The 14,919-nt window shown below is 37.6% G+C and overlaps 1 protein-coding gene across 1 annotated transcript; it reads right to left on the bottom strand.

Annotated features, from left to right (window-relative positions):
- Positions 1-9,951: 9,951 nt before the first annotated feature.
- On the bottom strand, positions 9,952-14,660 carry dctn6 (dynactin subunit 6). Its single transcript, XM_088919812.1, has 7 exons — positions 14,532-14,660; positions 14,024-14,088; positions 13,496-13,601; positions 13,324-13,412; positions 12,956-13,003; positions 12,312-12,454; positions 9,952-11,858 (listed from the first exon to the last, which is right to left on the bottom strand). Exons 1-7 carry the CDS (start codon positions 14,567-14,569, stop codon positions 11,760-11,762), a joined length of 588 nt encoding a protein of 195 aa, XP_088775938.1. The 5' UTR covers positions 14,570-14,660; the 3' UTR covers positions 9,952-11,759.
- Between the last annotated feature and the right edge of the window lie 259 nt (positions 14,661-14,919).

Here is a 14,919-nt window from a genome sequence, read left to right as displayed (position 1 = left end):
TTAAATCTGAACAAAAACACATGGAGTGGATTTATTAGTTAGAAACTACATTTCTGAGTTTGACACAAAAAACATTCTAGGTTAAAGAATCAATTAAGTAAAATATGAGGACTATGAAAGAATTGATTAAATTATTAAAAAGAACAGTGTGGTAAAAAGAAAAACAAAAAAAACAGGAAAACAGTTTTCTCAGAGATAATCATGTGAGACATTCCTTCTTTTATTTTCATTGGCTTTCCCTTGCAAGTAAGGATGGTTGTCGTCTTTGGCCCTGAATGTGACTAATGAGGCCAATACAGCTTCTTCGAGCACTTCGTGAACTCTCTTCAATGCTCTTGATTTGCTTCTTGCTCTTTCAAATTGGCTCAGTTATGTGCCATAATCTAATCCAATAAAGCCTGTGTTTATGACATGTAAGATTATGATGATAATAAATACAAATAAAATAGAGGATTACCTGTAAGGCACTAGGATTCTAAAGGATAACTACTATGGATTTGGAAAAGATAGGACTTGCTTAAGTAACATGTCAGAGTTATCTGATCAAGCAACAGCAGTACTGAATTCAAACAGCATTTCTGACATGGTAGGCCAGGTGTAGATTTTTGTGTGTTCGGTGAATCATGTAGAGTATGTGACGGGAGCCGGTCCAGGCTCCCGTGAAGCACAGTTAAGGACCCTATGCAGACAGTATGATCCGGAAGTAAGTGGAGAAGGACATCTGGTGGAGGAGACGAAGAGGATCAGGATGAATTGACAGACAGGGGGACGTGACTACGGTGATCCATTGCTCGGGGGGCGTGGCGATGGCAAACAGGTTCAGGGAAGTCCAAATGGGGGAATCCAGGGCGCAGTCCAAAGTCCAAAACCGGGGGATCGATCCAGGACAAAACAAACACAGTTAAAATCCGGAATGGAATCCAGAACAGGGAGAGGGACAGGGAACCAGGAAGATAAAAACTGGATAACGAGGCCAGGTGCTCTGAGCCCCGGACTCAGCTTGGTCAGAATACCGTTAGGAAGCCTATGCCTTCAAGCCGCGGACGTAGGACGACTTGATGGTAAGTGGTTCTCCAGGCATCTGTCTTCCAATGCAGAGCCAGGAATAGCGAGAGCGCCCAGCTTAAATAAGGAGGGACAAACAGAGGGCAGGTGCACATAATCGACTAAAATACGAAAGGGCTGGAGCGCCCTTAAGAGGAGGGATTCCGATCACGACATAGTACATCTCAGGACCTTAGAAAATGTGTGGAGAAATTTCTAAAGGTTCTGTGTCATTTGTAGTGATTGAATATTCTTACAGTCCTGATCTCTAAGGGGAGTGAAAAGAGGACCCACATGTTGGCCCAGTCCCCATCATTTGATCTGTCATATGATGGTTTTCACTCCATCCTTGTTCTTAGGTATATGGCTGGTAATTTATATTCCCTTGGATTACAAGCCTTAGGCTTAAAAGAGAATGTCTACAGAATTCTACAGAGACAGAGGCTGGCAACAATCTAGAGGGATAATTTCCAGTACAGTAAATGGCAATTGAACTTCATTAGCATTAAACCAGATGCTCCCTTCTTCATTATTAGATTACCACAAGAAGAAAATCCTTTTGCTCCAGATGATGATTTGTATAAGATAAAGGATGTACCATCTTCAATTCCCAATACTCACCTGCTACATAACCTTATTGATGCACCCATATTGATGCATATTCTGCAAAAGATGACCAAATGTAGAAGATGCAGAAAGTGCAAAAGATGAAGAATAGGAAGATTAATAATAAGATGAGAAGATGAGTCCTAGAATGACGATGCTTGCTGTACTCTATCACTGTTTATTCTACTCTCTCGGTGCACTCTGTACTCATAATGTTGTAATTAAAATAAAAAAAGTGACATTTCTAGAAAATTGCAACTTTAGAAACTTTAAAGAGAACGAAATAAATGTAAGATGTACTGTAAATAAAAAATGCCTGTCCTTTAACAATGCAATACACAATGCAATGTAATATTGCTTTATTAAACAAGGCAATTTGGTATAACATGATGTTTTTATTCAAGACTTTGAGCAGTTAAATTTTAATTAATGTCTGGGGCAGTAGGTTAACCTAACATATTGTAGTAGTTGCAGAAGCTCTCTTTAACCCATTAAAATTGATTTGCCAAGCAACCTGAGCAAATGCATCTTTAGGGCATAAAAGACAGCATTTTCCTTCCTCAATAAATAGCGAGAGAACAACTAGACTTTGCAGCTGTTTCTCGACAATAAGACTGTCATGTGGATGTCTCAGTATCAAAACTAAAAAGGATAGGGTAGCTTATGCAAAATAGAATTGTATTTGTCCATATATCTCCCAGTCAATTATTCTAATTGATTATTAGAATATCGTCTCACTGTGAGAGCTTTCTGCTAATAATGTGTGTTCAGTGTACTCTGTGTTAAGTAGTCTCTGTGTGTGTGTTTTGTGTTAAGGTAGTGTAGCAGTTAGGGTTGGGACACGGGAGGTAAAAAGTCTTTATAAATATTTCACACCAGTGTTTGTTGGGAGGAAACCTACATACAGCGTGCTCTGCAGTCTCTCTGTTGCAGATGGCTTTGTCCTACCCAGTGTCAAGATATACTGTAGAGAGGATCTCCAAGGGTTACAGAGGAATGGCAAACTATATTGTCTGTACCACTCATTTTCCTTTGTTATTTTGAACTTGTTGGTCACTTAATCCCAGTTACCGTTTAAATAATGTTAAAAAAGAAACAGCAAAGTTAAATAAAATGTAAAATAATTGTAGGCATCTTAACATAACATTAACATTAACATCTTAAAACAAGTTTTGTTTCTCTGTGTGCATTATTTGTGGTTCACATAATTTCATAATTAATACACCTGCCTTCATAAAGATCTTCAGTCAGGTAGTGAATTTCAAGCACATGTGTATACTGTACACCAACAAAACTGGACATCTTTGTAAGGGGGTGAATACTTTTGGATGGTACAAGATGTAATCAGTACGATCTGTGTCCTGCATCCTGTGTCCTTTTGAGCAAGAGGCAGCAGTGCGGTGAAGTGCCATTGCTTCTATATATAGATTCAAACCACACGCCAGCAATTCTCACAGCACTTTGCTCCCACCCAGTGTGCTCTGTCATTTCCAGACTTTCTCTGATCAAGCTAACCTGCTTTGCAGGATGTTGTAATACTGTTGGGCCACAGTTTCATTAAAGTCAATGAAGCAGATTGAGAAAGGCTGCCTTGCCATTAGCCTGCCATTTTGCTCTTTTCATGACTGACTTAGGAAATGGGTCAAATTGTAGAGCAGACACTCTGGCCAAGGCAAATCAAATTTATTAATCGTTTGCTTTCACAGCAACATTTCAATTCCTGGCAGCTGGCCTCCTTAAAAAAGTTTTATTTCATCCTGTATTCCTTTACAAATAAATGAAGGCGGAAAAGGGCTTCTGTTCTAACGCTACTTGAGGCTGTAAATGCAATTGTAAAATGCTTAAAATTAAAAAAAAACTAAAAGAAATGACCCCACATGGCAATAAAGAAAAATCTTTCCAGTGTCTTTAAGAATCTTGATTCCCAATAGTGTTTATACAAAGTAAAAAACAGAAGTGAAGATAATTGTTTTGTATGACTAATACTACAGATAGTGGGGGGTTATAATCAGTCCATCTTGTTGATGCCTTCATGTTTTCTCTAAACATAAATACGACCCATATTCTATGCATCATGGATACATTCTAATCCTTATGAAGTATAGGAGGTAATTTAAGTGAACTTTGCTCTGTAAATTGCTTTATTCCAATACTTCATTTGCAGTTAATTTAATGCTACTTTGTTAAGATTTGCTTATATTTACAGGAGTGAAAAAAGACTGCCTTCTGGTTTGTTATGAGAACCCTTATCAGAACTGCTGCTTTATGGCAAGCCTGCATGAGTGGCAAGCTACACATCTGCTCCTGACATTAACCACAGTGGAGAAAGCACGGTTGCTTTCTCTGGCAGACGAGCTCTCTAAGTGATGAGCAACATTCCAGCTAGAGCTGGCACCAGGCAGCTACGGTAATTCCTGGATGTGTAGGCTGTTCAGCACAAGTTCCAGAATGCACTGGGCCCATTCTGAATGTTGCCCCACCACAATGTTTGTGCAAGATGTAAGTGACAACAGCCTAATTTGGAGTTTCCAAATACATGTCACCAGACACTTCAGTGTCAATAGTTTACTCAAACGTGTTATTTCCTATATGTTTGCTGTAGACGTCTAGACATTACAATGTTACTTTGAAATACAGCAAGATTGTGGGAAACATGTTCAGTCAACTGTGGCATGATGCTGCCAGTGCAGACCCTGTGGTTAACTGTAGGAAATTGCCAGTCTTTTTCCATTCCCTTAAGGAAAGTCATAAGGCTTTTTAACAGCTGACAAAACTCCTTGGCACTCCTTTTCCAGCCAGATTAATATTTTGTTCATTTTATAACAATGTAAAATGTTCATTAATGGTCAAAATTGTTTTTGGAATTTTCCAAAATTTATTTTGATGAACCTATGGGAAGCTACGTTTATTTAGTGGGAGGGGGCTGGTAGGCAAATTTCAGTTTGTTCACACATACTGTAAAGATTACATTTAGATCCATAGGTTACTTCCTCATGGATGTGTGAGCAAGGAGGACATTTCCTAACGTGATTTGAACAAACAGATACTATCGCATACCTCTTTTGTATTTTGTAATGTTTCTTAAAGAATGTGGAGAATCTTTGTGACACAAAAACATCCACAAAGATAAAAAAACTGGCTTGTACCCACACTGTTTTGCAGACGGTGAGATCATGACATCTTGCAGAAACATTTTGTCAGGGTTACATGCATAGGTGTGTGTAGGTTGCATTGTGAAGGATGGGGTAAAATATTACTCTTCAAAGTAAGATAAGTCTGTACACCCAGTAACCCTTTCAATACGGGCAAGCTACAATAGTAGTGTGCTCAGAAAAACAAACCATATTTTCCAAAATTCTACTGAAGCATCTTTACTTTGTAAACAGTGACTCCTGGAAATATACAGCACAGAAAGACTTTGCAAAAAATTTTTTCCCTTACACAAAGTAATGATATAGTATGGCACAACTGTCTCAGCTGAGGAAATGGTGAAAGGGTTAAGGAGAAGGCAAGACTGATAGGAACCACCTTAAGCATTTTTAAATGTGAGTTCCAAAGTGTTGACATATGTTTCTATAATGAATTACAATTCCCCCTTGGAATGTTTTTCAGCTCTTACAATTGCAGATCAGGGTAGGGGGAAGGGAGAGATAAATCAAAGAAAGGAAGGTCTGCAGAATTTTGGTATTACAAAATTCTCAACTAATATAGCTCTGGAGAAGTTCTGCTCCTAATGTAGGACATCTGTGACAGATTTTTCTTTCTTGATTTCACAAAAAGGCCATCAGCCAAATGTTTAAAATGTATCTATGTACAGTGCCCTCCAAATGTATTGGGACAACAAAGTCAAAACTGTGGAATTGGGTAATTCCAAGCATTCCTTTGTTCATATTATAACAAAAACATACTTTGTGTTCAACCCAGTGATCTCAACCGACCAGAAGTGTTCACTTTAAGTGCATTTCAGTGCTTATAAGTCATTATTATTACCTATCAATCATATTCATAGCTGGATAACAAATACACATTGATTGATTGTAAATAAAACATTTGGCTTTTCTCTCCCAATGCTTTTGTAGTGTATTGTATATACTGGACCAACACAGAATACTACTGCCCACTGTTCTTATAATTTGTAAACAAGTTTGCATTTTTTTGTTTCATGCAATTGTTGGAGTAATTAGGACAATAATTAGTTTTTTTCTGGAGCTAGTTTGATAACACAGTAGTTTGGTTTGTCCCTTATACACATACAACATACAACAGCAGATCAGCCGTAATTTTTCACCGGTCAAATGTGTATAAAGTGATATACTGTACATTTAATCAAAAGATAAAAATGTAAAAGGTAGTTAAAATATGAAAGATAATTTTGTTTAAATCCAACCTTCAAACCTAAAATGATGTTATGTTTGATATGATGTAATCTCTTGTTTAGCAGTTATTTGGAAGCTACTTTTATACGCAAATTATTTTCAGCAGGTTGAAAAACTGACCTTGTAGTAAACGGACAATGACAAATGTACAGTATTAAGTGTAGCTTCAGTGCTTTTAATCCATACGGTGTTCTGATTGTTTTCAATACAATTGTGAACAAAAATACTGCAGTATCCACACAATTTACATTACTTTATGGTGAAGAGCTTTGAAAATAATTTAATGTGAGCTTTACAAAAAGAATGTGTTGCTAATGTATATAGAAAACAATAATATTGATATGGCATGAATGGTTTCTTTGCTTATCAATGAGAAATACCTGAATGTTTTTCAACAGTTATAATTAGATACACTACAATGTGAAGAAGAGACTGACTTGATTTACCCTAGTTAATGTTTAAGAGAATGAAAGTTAATACATTACATATATTGGACGTTAACATCCTGTACTTGCCTAAATGAAATTTCCCACGATTTTATTTTGATAAACTTGTAAACATTAATTTCCCTAGGGACATCAACATCCTAGAATTGAATGCATTGTGGGTGTTTGGATTACTTGGTTAGATAAGTTTGTCTTAATCCTCCTGGCTAATGGGTAGCCTCCTGGCCATAGGACTACGAGGCTCGGACCCCATTCAGAGAGGGGTGGACCAAGCCGGGGATGGAGTGGAGGAGGGATGCTTGAGACAAATGCAAAGGGAGCCATTTGATTTTGGTATCTATAGCTAATTTCATAATGATGGTGTTACCCCTGGGCTGGGAGGAGCTTGCAGTCTGGCATTGTCATGGCAACCCGATGTATTCCCACAAGCTCTTGCCCGTCCACCGGGCCCATGAGAACGAGCTCGGGCCATCTTTCTGTCCCTCCGACAATCTATTAGTCAGGCAGCAAATCTAGCAATCAATGGCCTGACTGATCCGCCTATTTCAGGCTCAGTTCCCTGCTGGACCAGCGCTCTGACATTGAGCTCTCTGGAGTCACCCGGCCACGAGCTTTGCATTTGTCTAGCAAGCGCTAAATCTAATTTTTCAAAAAGCATATCGATCTAGTGGAGACCTTTATTTTCTCTCCTGTTCTCTCCAGGCAGCCTCTGTACAGCTTCCCTGCTGCCTGCCGTCCGGGGCAGTCCTCGTTCACCTGCGCCACTCCCTGCTTCTCCCGGCATCCCCTTCTTATCTGGCTGAACCTGCTGCCTGCCTTCCAGCCAGCCCCTGCTCAGTGGCTCCACTGCCATTGACCCCGGACAGCCGTCATTCCGCTGCCCTGCTCCTGTCACCCCAGACAGCGCTTCAGCGCTTCACCAGCTGACCACGCTCCCCTTCTCGTTAGGCAATCAGCACACAGTGTCCGTTTGTCTTCATGACGCTGTTGCTCTTATGTTTTGGAGTTACTGCGTTACGGCACTCAGGCGCTTTGGCTGGTTTTTGCCTTTTGCTGTCAGTGCACAATGAAGAGCAGATGTATGCGAAACCTGTCCGCTTCAGTCCCTGGTTTTCAGCGGTGTAACTGTCACTCCCCTGCCACCTGCCTTTTCCCTTGACTGACCAGCCCACTTGCAACACCTAATCAGCCTGCCTGCTGAAGCTCACTACCACACAGCTTTCCAGAATCCCCTCGGAAGCTCCCGCATCTCCTTTTCTGTCATGCTGTCACAATGCATGTCTTCCATTTACAGTAAATAATCTACTCATAAAGTATGAATAAATTAAAGCTCAAGTATGTCCTTATCCTTATCCGTCTCTAGTCTCTCTCGTCTCTTAAAATATAGATCTACTGAAATAATAAAAGGCATTTCTTCTGTCGTCAGGATTTTTGAGAGACATCTGTTTTCATGATTAAAATGAAAATGTTGTTATATATTCAGCAAAATCTTGGAGTTAGATACCAGTACAGTACAGCTGTGTGTAGTTTTTTAAAGGGCTCAGTGGCCTTGGCATTAAGATGTGAGATGTATATTTATAATCAAAGACAATTTGAACAGAAATATTCATGTATGAGGTGGGTGATTATTTTACTGAACACATAAATAATTGCTATACAGTACATTGTTTTTTAACAAATATTTACTCATACTTTAAAACAATAAAACTTGCAGGAAAGCAATCAAAAATGGCTTAAATTTTTGTTGTACTTGAGTTCATGGGGAGAATTCAAACAATTCTGGTCAAATAAAACGTATACCACAGAAATTTATAGGTCACCTTTCACTTTTAAACTGGAAAGGGAGTCTGGATGTAAAGGCCAGCTGTCAGAAAAGTTTTATCTTTCCAGCAGTTTGTGGCCTTTTGAACATGACATATCAGTTCAAACATATATACAGTCTACAGTATGCTGTGTTGTGGTTGTGGAGTGGTCAAGTATTTTTTTCCAGGTTACCGAAAAACCTTGAATTTGGATTTTTGTATCTGGAGAGGAGAGTGGAGTGTGCTTGTCAGCTAAAAAAAATGTGTGCTGTTCATGACAGAAACATTGGTTTATAAAGAAAATGTAATTTTTCTCATTATCAGCACGATTTATGAGTATATATGGCAAAAATAACTCTGTTCAAAATATTTTGGGATAAGAAATTAAGAGAATATTAAACCATTCAAAGAAAGAAAAAAAATAATGTGTGGCAGCAATGCTCTCTTCTTGTCCTGGACAGCCACACCCCTAAAAGCTTTATAGAGAACAAAAACTACCTCAATAAGTCAATAATTGAATTATACCAGTAGGTCCCCAGGTAGAATGAAAATGAGAAGACACTGGCTTTTCAGGACCGATTGTTTCAGTCATCGCCTATCGCGAATCACTGAATAGTTGTCTACTTTTTCTTAGGTAAAGAAAAATACAAATTGCATTTCGGAACACGAATTAACCAGAATTTGTTTCTTGATTATCTTTGGCTGCTCGGGCCTTCTTAGTTTTGAAATTCCTTGATGGATTCAGGTATGGCAGAGCTAAACTGAAAGTGACACTGGTAGTAATAGTGATGCTTCACAGCACACTCTGCTGAGCTCTCTGATTGCATGAAGTACATTTGCCTTTCCAAAGGTGTGAATCTCCAGCACTACCCACTTATCTGAATTACAATCATGTATATCAGAGCAAAATATCAGTTTATGATTTGTGTACCATTTCACAATTCTGTATTTCCTTTTTGGACTGTTTGGTCATTTGATGAGACATATTTCTCAAGAGCTTTTGCACAAAACTGCATGCACCAGGTTACCCACTGATTTCAGTTCAATCTCTCTGAGATCTATAGTTTCTGAAACAAAGCCCTCACCTCCTTTCATCACCTGCAGGAATGAAAAGGTCTGAAGCTGTAATCAGTTCACTTGCCTTACGCACTTCTGTAGTGATTCATACAGACACTCATATTATACTGTATATCAACAAGTTTAATGTCATAAATCTTAAATCCACTGAGGTAGCTCACATTTTTAATGATATTTGAAGTGTCTATAACGTTTTCAATCTAGCTTTATGAAAGATAAAGAACAAAATATTATTTATACTGCCCATATGTTATGTGGGGGTGAATAGATTAATTTTATATACATAACTGAACCATGAATCTGTGTTACAAGTGAGTTATACACTGTAAATAAGATGGACAGATTCAGTATTGAAAGATTGGACCACACTAATGTAACAAGAACTCCTTTCTAATTAAGCTGAATCAAGAAATATACTTACTGTAAATCAGGGATTAAATCAGAGGAGGATTTATTTTGCTTGGTGACCAACTAGAGGCCAAAAACACACCGTATCAATCCTAGTAGGATGTTCAATTATTTGTATAGGTACTCACAACCTGGAGATCTGACCTTCTGGTCTTTTGCTAAGACTTTGTATACTGTAAATATGGAAAGGGATTGAAGCAAGGCAGATTTTTATTAATGAAACAGAACAATAATACTGTATATACACTGTACATCATATACAGTTACCATTACCACAAAGGTTAACCAAGGCCAGTCACTAACAATGCAGTTTCATATTATCAAAGTGTAATCCCTCAAACCACGGACAACTATTCAAAATATTTTATTCAATTTACATCATTTTCTTCTGCATCACAAGCCTTCTCTATTACATTATTGTAATAGAAAACCTTAGCACACAATATGTTGCCTCTGAACGCTCCAACTTCCAGTGCAATTACAAGTAAACCAGGAACAATGCTAACTGTATGCATATATGGCTCAGCAGCACCACCTTGTGAAATTTAAAGACATGGCAGCAATCAAAATGAATAAACGGTTCAGACGGACTGCGTCCCACCCAGGGAGTACGCCGCCTGGTACGTGTTGCTTGCCAGGATAGGCTCTGGCACAACCATGAAGCTGAATAGAATGAAGATGTTATGGATTTTTAAAACAGGAAATATCCTTTTTAAAAGGCTCACTGAATAGCACAAAGGAAATGATCATATGTATGATGAAGAAGGGGTTACGTTTGATATAGCTATATCAATCTCTGAGTTTTTTTCATTAAAAAATGTTCATGCATTAACAAAAAAACAGAAACGGGATGTTTGATGCACCTCTTACTTATTTTTTATGGTGTGCCAAGCAAGCAGCTAGGATGACACAATCTCTAAGGATGGATTCTTACTACTTATATTTATCAAGCATGGAGAAGAATCCACTGGAATTCTATTGCATCTGTCCTAACTGAGTTGGTAACCTTAACACACACAATAACTACAGGATTGTGAAGGTAGCCAGCAAAATTATTGGTGCACAACAACTACAGCTTCAAGACATCTACAGAACGTCAAACAAATAGTGCAGAAGGCCAGTATGATCATTGACTGTCATGACCACCACCAATTTGAGCTCCTTCCATCAGGAGAAACACAAACAGTAAAAAAGAGATTGGGGAAATGTATACATGTCTGCTGATCAAAGTGGATATATAACTTAGAGTGAAACATACAAAAAGGGGAGTTTATCTGCACAAGATCAGAGGAACAAAGTGCTGATACAATGCCCATTAATATCTGCAAAACATTTATTTACAGTGATGCCTCAAAATTCGTAACTGGCTGGGTAGTGCTTTCATAACATTTTTTTTTATTCATTTCCACTTGAAAAGCTATTAAAGTGCTTTTTAACACACAGACATCTAGGTCTTTGACTATAAGGATAAATGCATTACCTTTGTACAAAAGGAGTATTCATATGCAATGCTCTGGCTACAAAAACTAAAAAGAAAATATTATTAAAGAGTTATCTTTATTTAGCAATAACAATGGTATTACATGAAAACATTTACTGTTTCTTAGCTTTATTTTTTAGAGTATTGGAATGAACAGTTTTACTTCAACATTTTTAGGTAAAAACATAATAAAGAAACATTATGATGTATAGGTTTTTGTAGCTACAGCAGCAACTAATAAAATAATTTAAAATATGAATAATGTGCACCAAAAAAACATCTTACAGGCTCAACCTAAAAGAAAAAGAATACCATTTCTAAGGGTATGCTTTTCAAAAGAACATGCTGGGTGTCCCAAGGTTTTGTTTTTTCATTCATGAGTCACATCACAATTGTTAAGAGAGGTCTTAAGAAATTCCTGACAAAGCCAGCTATGCAAGTGCTGTTCAGTATAAACATAAAATACCTTTATAGTGTGCAGGCCAGGTGATGCTGAGAACAAAATCAGTTCACATAACATTCAGTTTTTTGTAGGAGTGGAGTTTCCTTTGACAGTCTTCTTGAGATGATGATAATTGGGAAGAATCTTCATTAGAAAATCTAGCTGGAGCGTCTGAGGCTATAGGAGAGAAATCCATTGAATCTTTCCATGTATGGAGCAGGAGCAACGTTAAATAGCAGCAGCAAGAGCCTACTAACAGTGTTCTTAGGTTTGGTGACTAGTAAGTCTTTTCCCATGACCTTTTAAATACGAACAATAAATCAAAACACAAATGAACACAAATCAATTAAACACAAAACACAAATCAATTAAACGTCTGCATGAACATTTTAAAAGTAAATCTGCACCTCAGTCACCTAAAGTATTTGAAAAACATAGTACCAAAAGCTTAACTAATGTTATTTTAGAAAAAAAGAAAAGGTAATCACCTTACCTTTTCTTATTTACTTATACTTTTTCAATAGATATTTTTAGACAGCCTACAGGGGTTTAGGGCTTCTTATGTCTTTGAGATTTACACCTCATTCTCCTCGGGCAGAATGTGTGGGAATATGCCAACATGGAACTGACCTGAGGTCTTTCGGTCTGCACGCGGCGCATGCACTCTGATCCATAGATGACCGTATTCTCCGGAATGACCTCGCATGTATTCACCTGGCAGCAGGCTCCAATGATGCAACCACTAGTGAGGATTACATTCCTACCGACTTCAGCTAGATGAAGAAGAGCAACCTTATGCATCAAAGGAATTTAGATGCATACATAAATCTTGCTTGTTAACTGTGAATTGCTCGAATTCATTATAAAACAGCATTGTGACAAATGAATAACAGTTGTAGCTTCAAGATTCTTTCGGATTAAAGACATCTCTTCTGCTTGAAATATATCCCTTCTCAGAAAGTTTCTTTTTTAAGAAAATCACTTGGTCATACCTACATGTGGAACTAATTTAATTTAAAGAATAAGCAACCTGTGAGCTTCTAATGAAAATAGAAATAAAAAGTGAAGCACGCACTCTTTAATGGTAATCCATAGAATGCCAACCTCATAAATTTTCAATATAATTAAATCATACCTATACAATTCATATAGTTGTATAGCTTGTTTTGATCACTGTACTGTAAAAGCTATGGTATAATGCAACATTAATCCTCCCTTATATGATGTATTGTTGACTTTTATCGAAGAAGGGGAAAGGAAGATTCAGGTCTTACCTTTAGACTCTATGACATTGTTATCACCAATTTTCATAGCTTGTGATGCTGTGCAAGTCAGTCAAAGAAATCTTTAAGTACACACCTGAAAGCATTCACTACCCTATGATAGTTTGATATTTTACAGTGCCAATGGGTTTTTATCAAATCACTCTTCTCATTAAACAAAGCATGCATCTAACTTTTCTATTTTTCCTGTGAAAACAATAGAAATTAATTCTTTTCTGAAAGAACTGACATCTACTTGATCCTTTGAATTCAAAATGATGCATCACATAAATGTGTTGAAAATGTTGTGAATATGTCACATTTTAGAACATGCAATGCACCACAAATTTAGAACGTTTCTTTCTGAAAGAAAAGGATACTGCATCCTACTTCAAAAACATTGTTTGTTCCAATTGTCATAGTCTTGGGCTCCCAACTGTCCGTGTCTGGTGTGATGTTTTCTGGAAAGCTATATAAAGATAAAAATACAGTGTAAGCAAATATTGCTACCATGGAAATAGACTGATGGGGAAACCGCAGAGCATCTCCTACCCATTACAAATCATAGCCTGTTCTTCAATCAGGTTGCCTTCTCCAATGACAATGGGGCCGGCTTCTGCTATAATGCGAGCCTTGGGATGTACCACTGTCCTAGGACCTGCGAGAATAGTTCCACAAGGAATTTTCAAAGGTTATTTCTGTCTTGGGAAATCATTCAAACAAACTTAGAAAGAGCAAGAAACACTGTTTGACTGTCATATGAACTGTTTAGCCTGTATTGTATATACACTAAAAAACATTTACTCCACTTATTGGTATCCAATTTTCACATATTTCACTTACCCAAGAGAAATGAAAGAAGCTTATCACTCGTAGTTAACCAGGACCACAAACTGCAAGAATGGCTATAGCGACAGGAAGAACTCAAGATGCAGATACTGAATCAAGACGCAACACTGATAATGCATATTTTTATCGTGGACATTAGCCCGATATTTAATACAATTAGGTATGACAAGTTGTGAAGCACAATCTGATTAGAAAGCATACCAAATACAGAAAAAAGGAAGGGTAACCTACCAATTGTAACGTCTCCTCTTATCTCACTCTCTACGCACACCACTGCTCCCGCTGCGATCTTTGCACTATAAAAGCAGATCAAATCAACACGAATAATCATGTTATCGGCGTAAAAATGTGTAATCATAAAAAAATATTAAAAAGGTCGCAAATGACAATGTGAATATTTGTTACCATTCAGACCCTGAAGATAATGAGGAGACATGCTATTTCCAAAGTTATTTCAAAATATATTTAGTGTGACAGATATCTAATGAAATATAAAAGAGCTATAAAGAATTAGATACGGACGGTATGGTATCGCTTTGTATGAGGCTGAAATTTTAAACAGATCAATGGGAAAGTCATCGGTGAACGCAGGAAAAATTGGGGTGTTGGCTGCTATCACACTTTTTATTCTGCAAAATAATAAACCAATTACAATGTCCCAATTTGTTTTACTTTTCGTTATCCGAAACACTATGCTATGAAACGAGCTTTAAAAATTAAGACCACAGTCTTTTATTACCTTTTCTGAAGCATTTGTTTCGTATTTATTTCCGCCATCTTGCTGTGAAATCCGTATATCGATAGTTGATTTCATCCCCTTTCAGCGTCATAAACAGCGACTACACACTTGGTGATTGCACATGTCTTGACTTGAACTATGAGGCTGTTTTCTCCTACTGCCGCCTGCTGTATGTCGCGTGGCTTGCGGTAAAAATAAAAATGCATCACCAGAGTACGTTCAGCGCTGTAAAAGCGGTGCAAAAAGTTTATCTGAATTCACTGAAGTGTGTGGTTTTTTTTTACCGGAGTATAAGGGTCAGTGGACATCAGTATATAACACCTGTTAACCTTGGTTGTTGGATCTCAAAGCCTAATTAAAGGCTAATTAAAGGTAAAGGCTTTAAATG

This window comes from Atractosteus spatula, chromosome 1 (assembly GCF_055471065.1).
Source record: "Atractosteus spatula isolate fAtrSpa1 chromosome 1, fAtrSpa1.hap1, whole genome shotgun sequence".
Taxonomy (NCBI): Eukaryota; Metazoa; Chordata; class Actinopteri; order Semionotiformes; family Lepisosteidae; genus Atractosteus; species Atractosteus spatula.
Note: the sequence above shows the minus strand (reverse complement) of the source record. Positions and strands in the feature narration are given on the sequence as shown.

Excerpts from the sequence above, each read along its gene's own strand:
- dctn6 (XM_088919812.1), bottom strand. The coding sequence starts at position 14,569 with ATGGCGGAAATAAATACGAAACAAATGCTTCAGAAAAG. Across the intron at positions 13,004-13,323 it reads TGTTTTTGAAGTAGGATGCA|CATCACAAGCTATGAAAATT; the intron begins GTATCCTTTTCT and ends TGACTTGCACAG. Across the intron at positions 12,455-12,955 it reads CAATGTCATAGAGTCTAAAG|CTGAAGTCGGTAGGAATGTA; the intron begins GTAAGACCTGAA and ends TTCTTCATCTAG.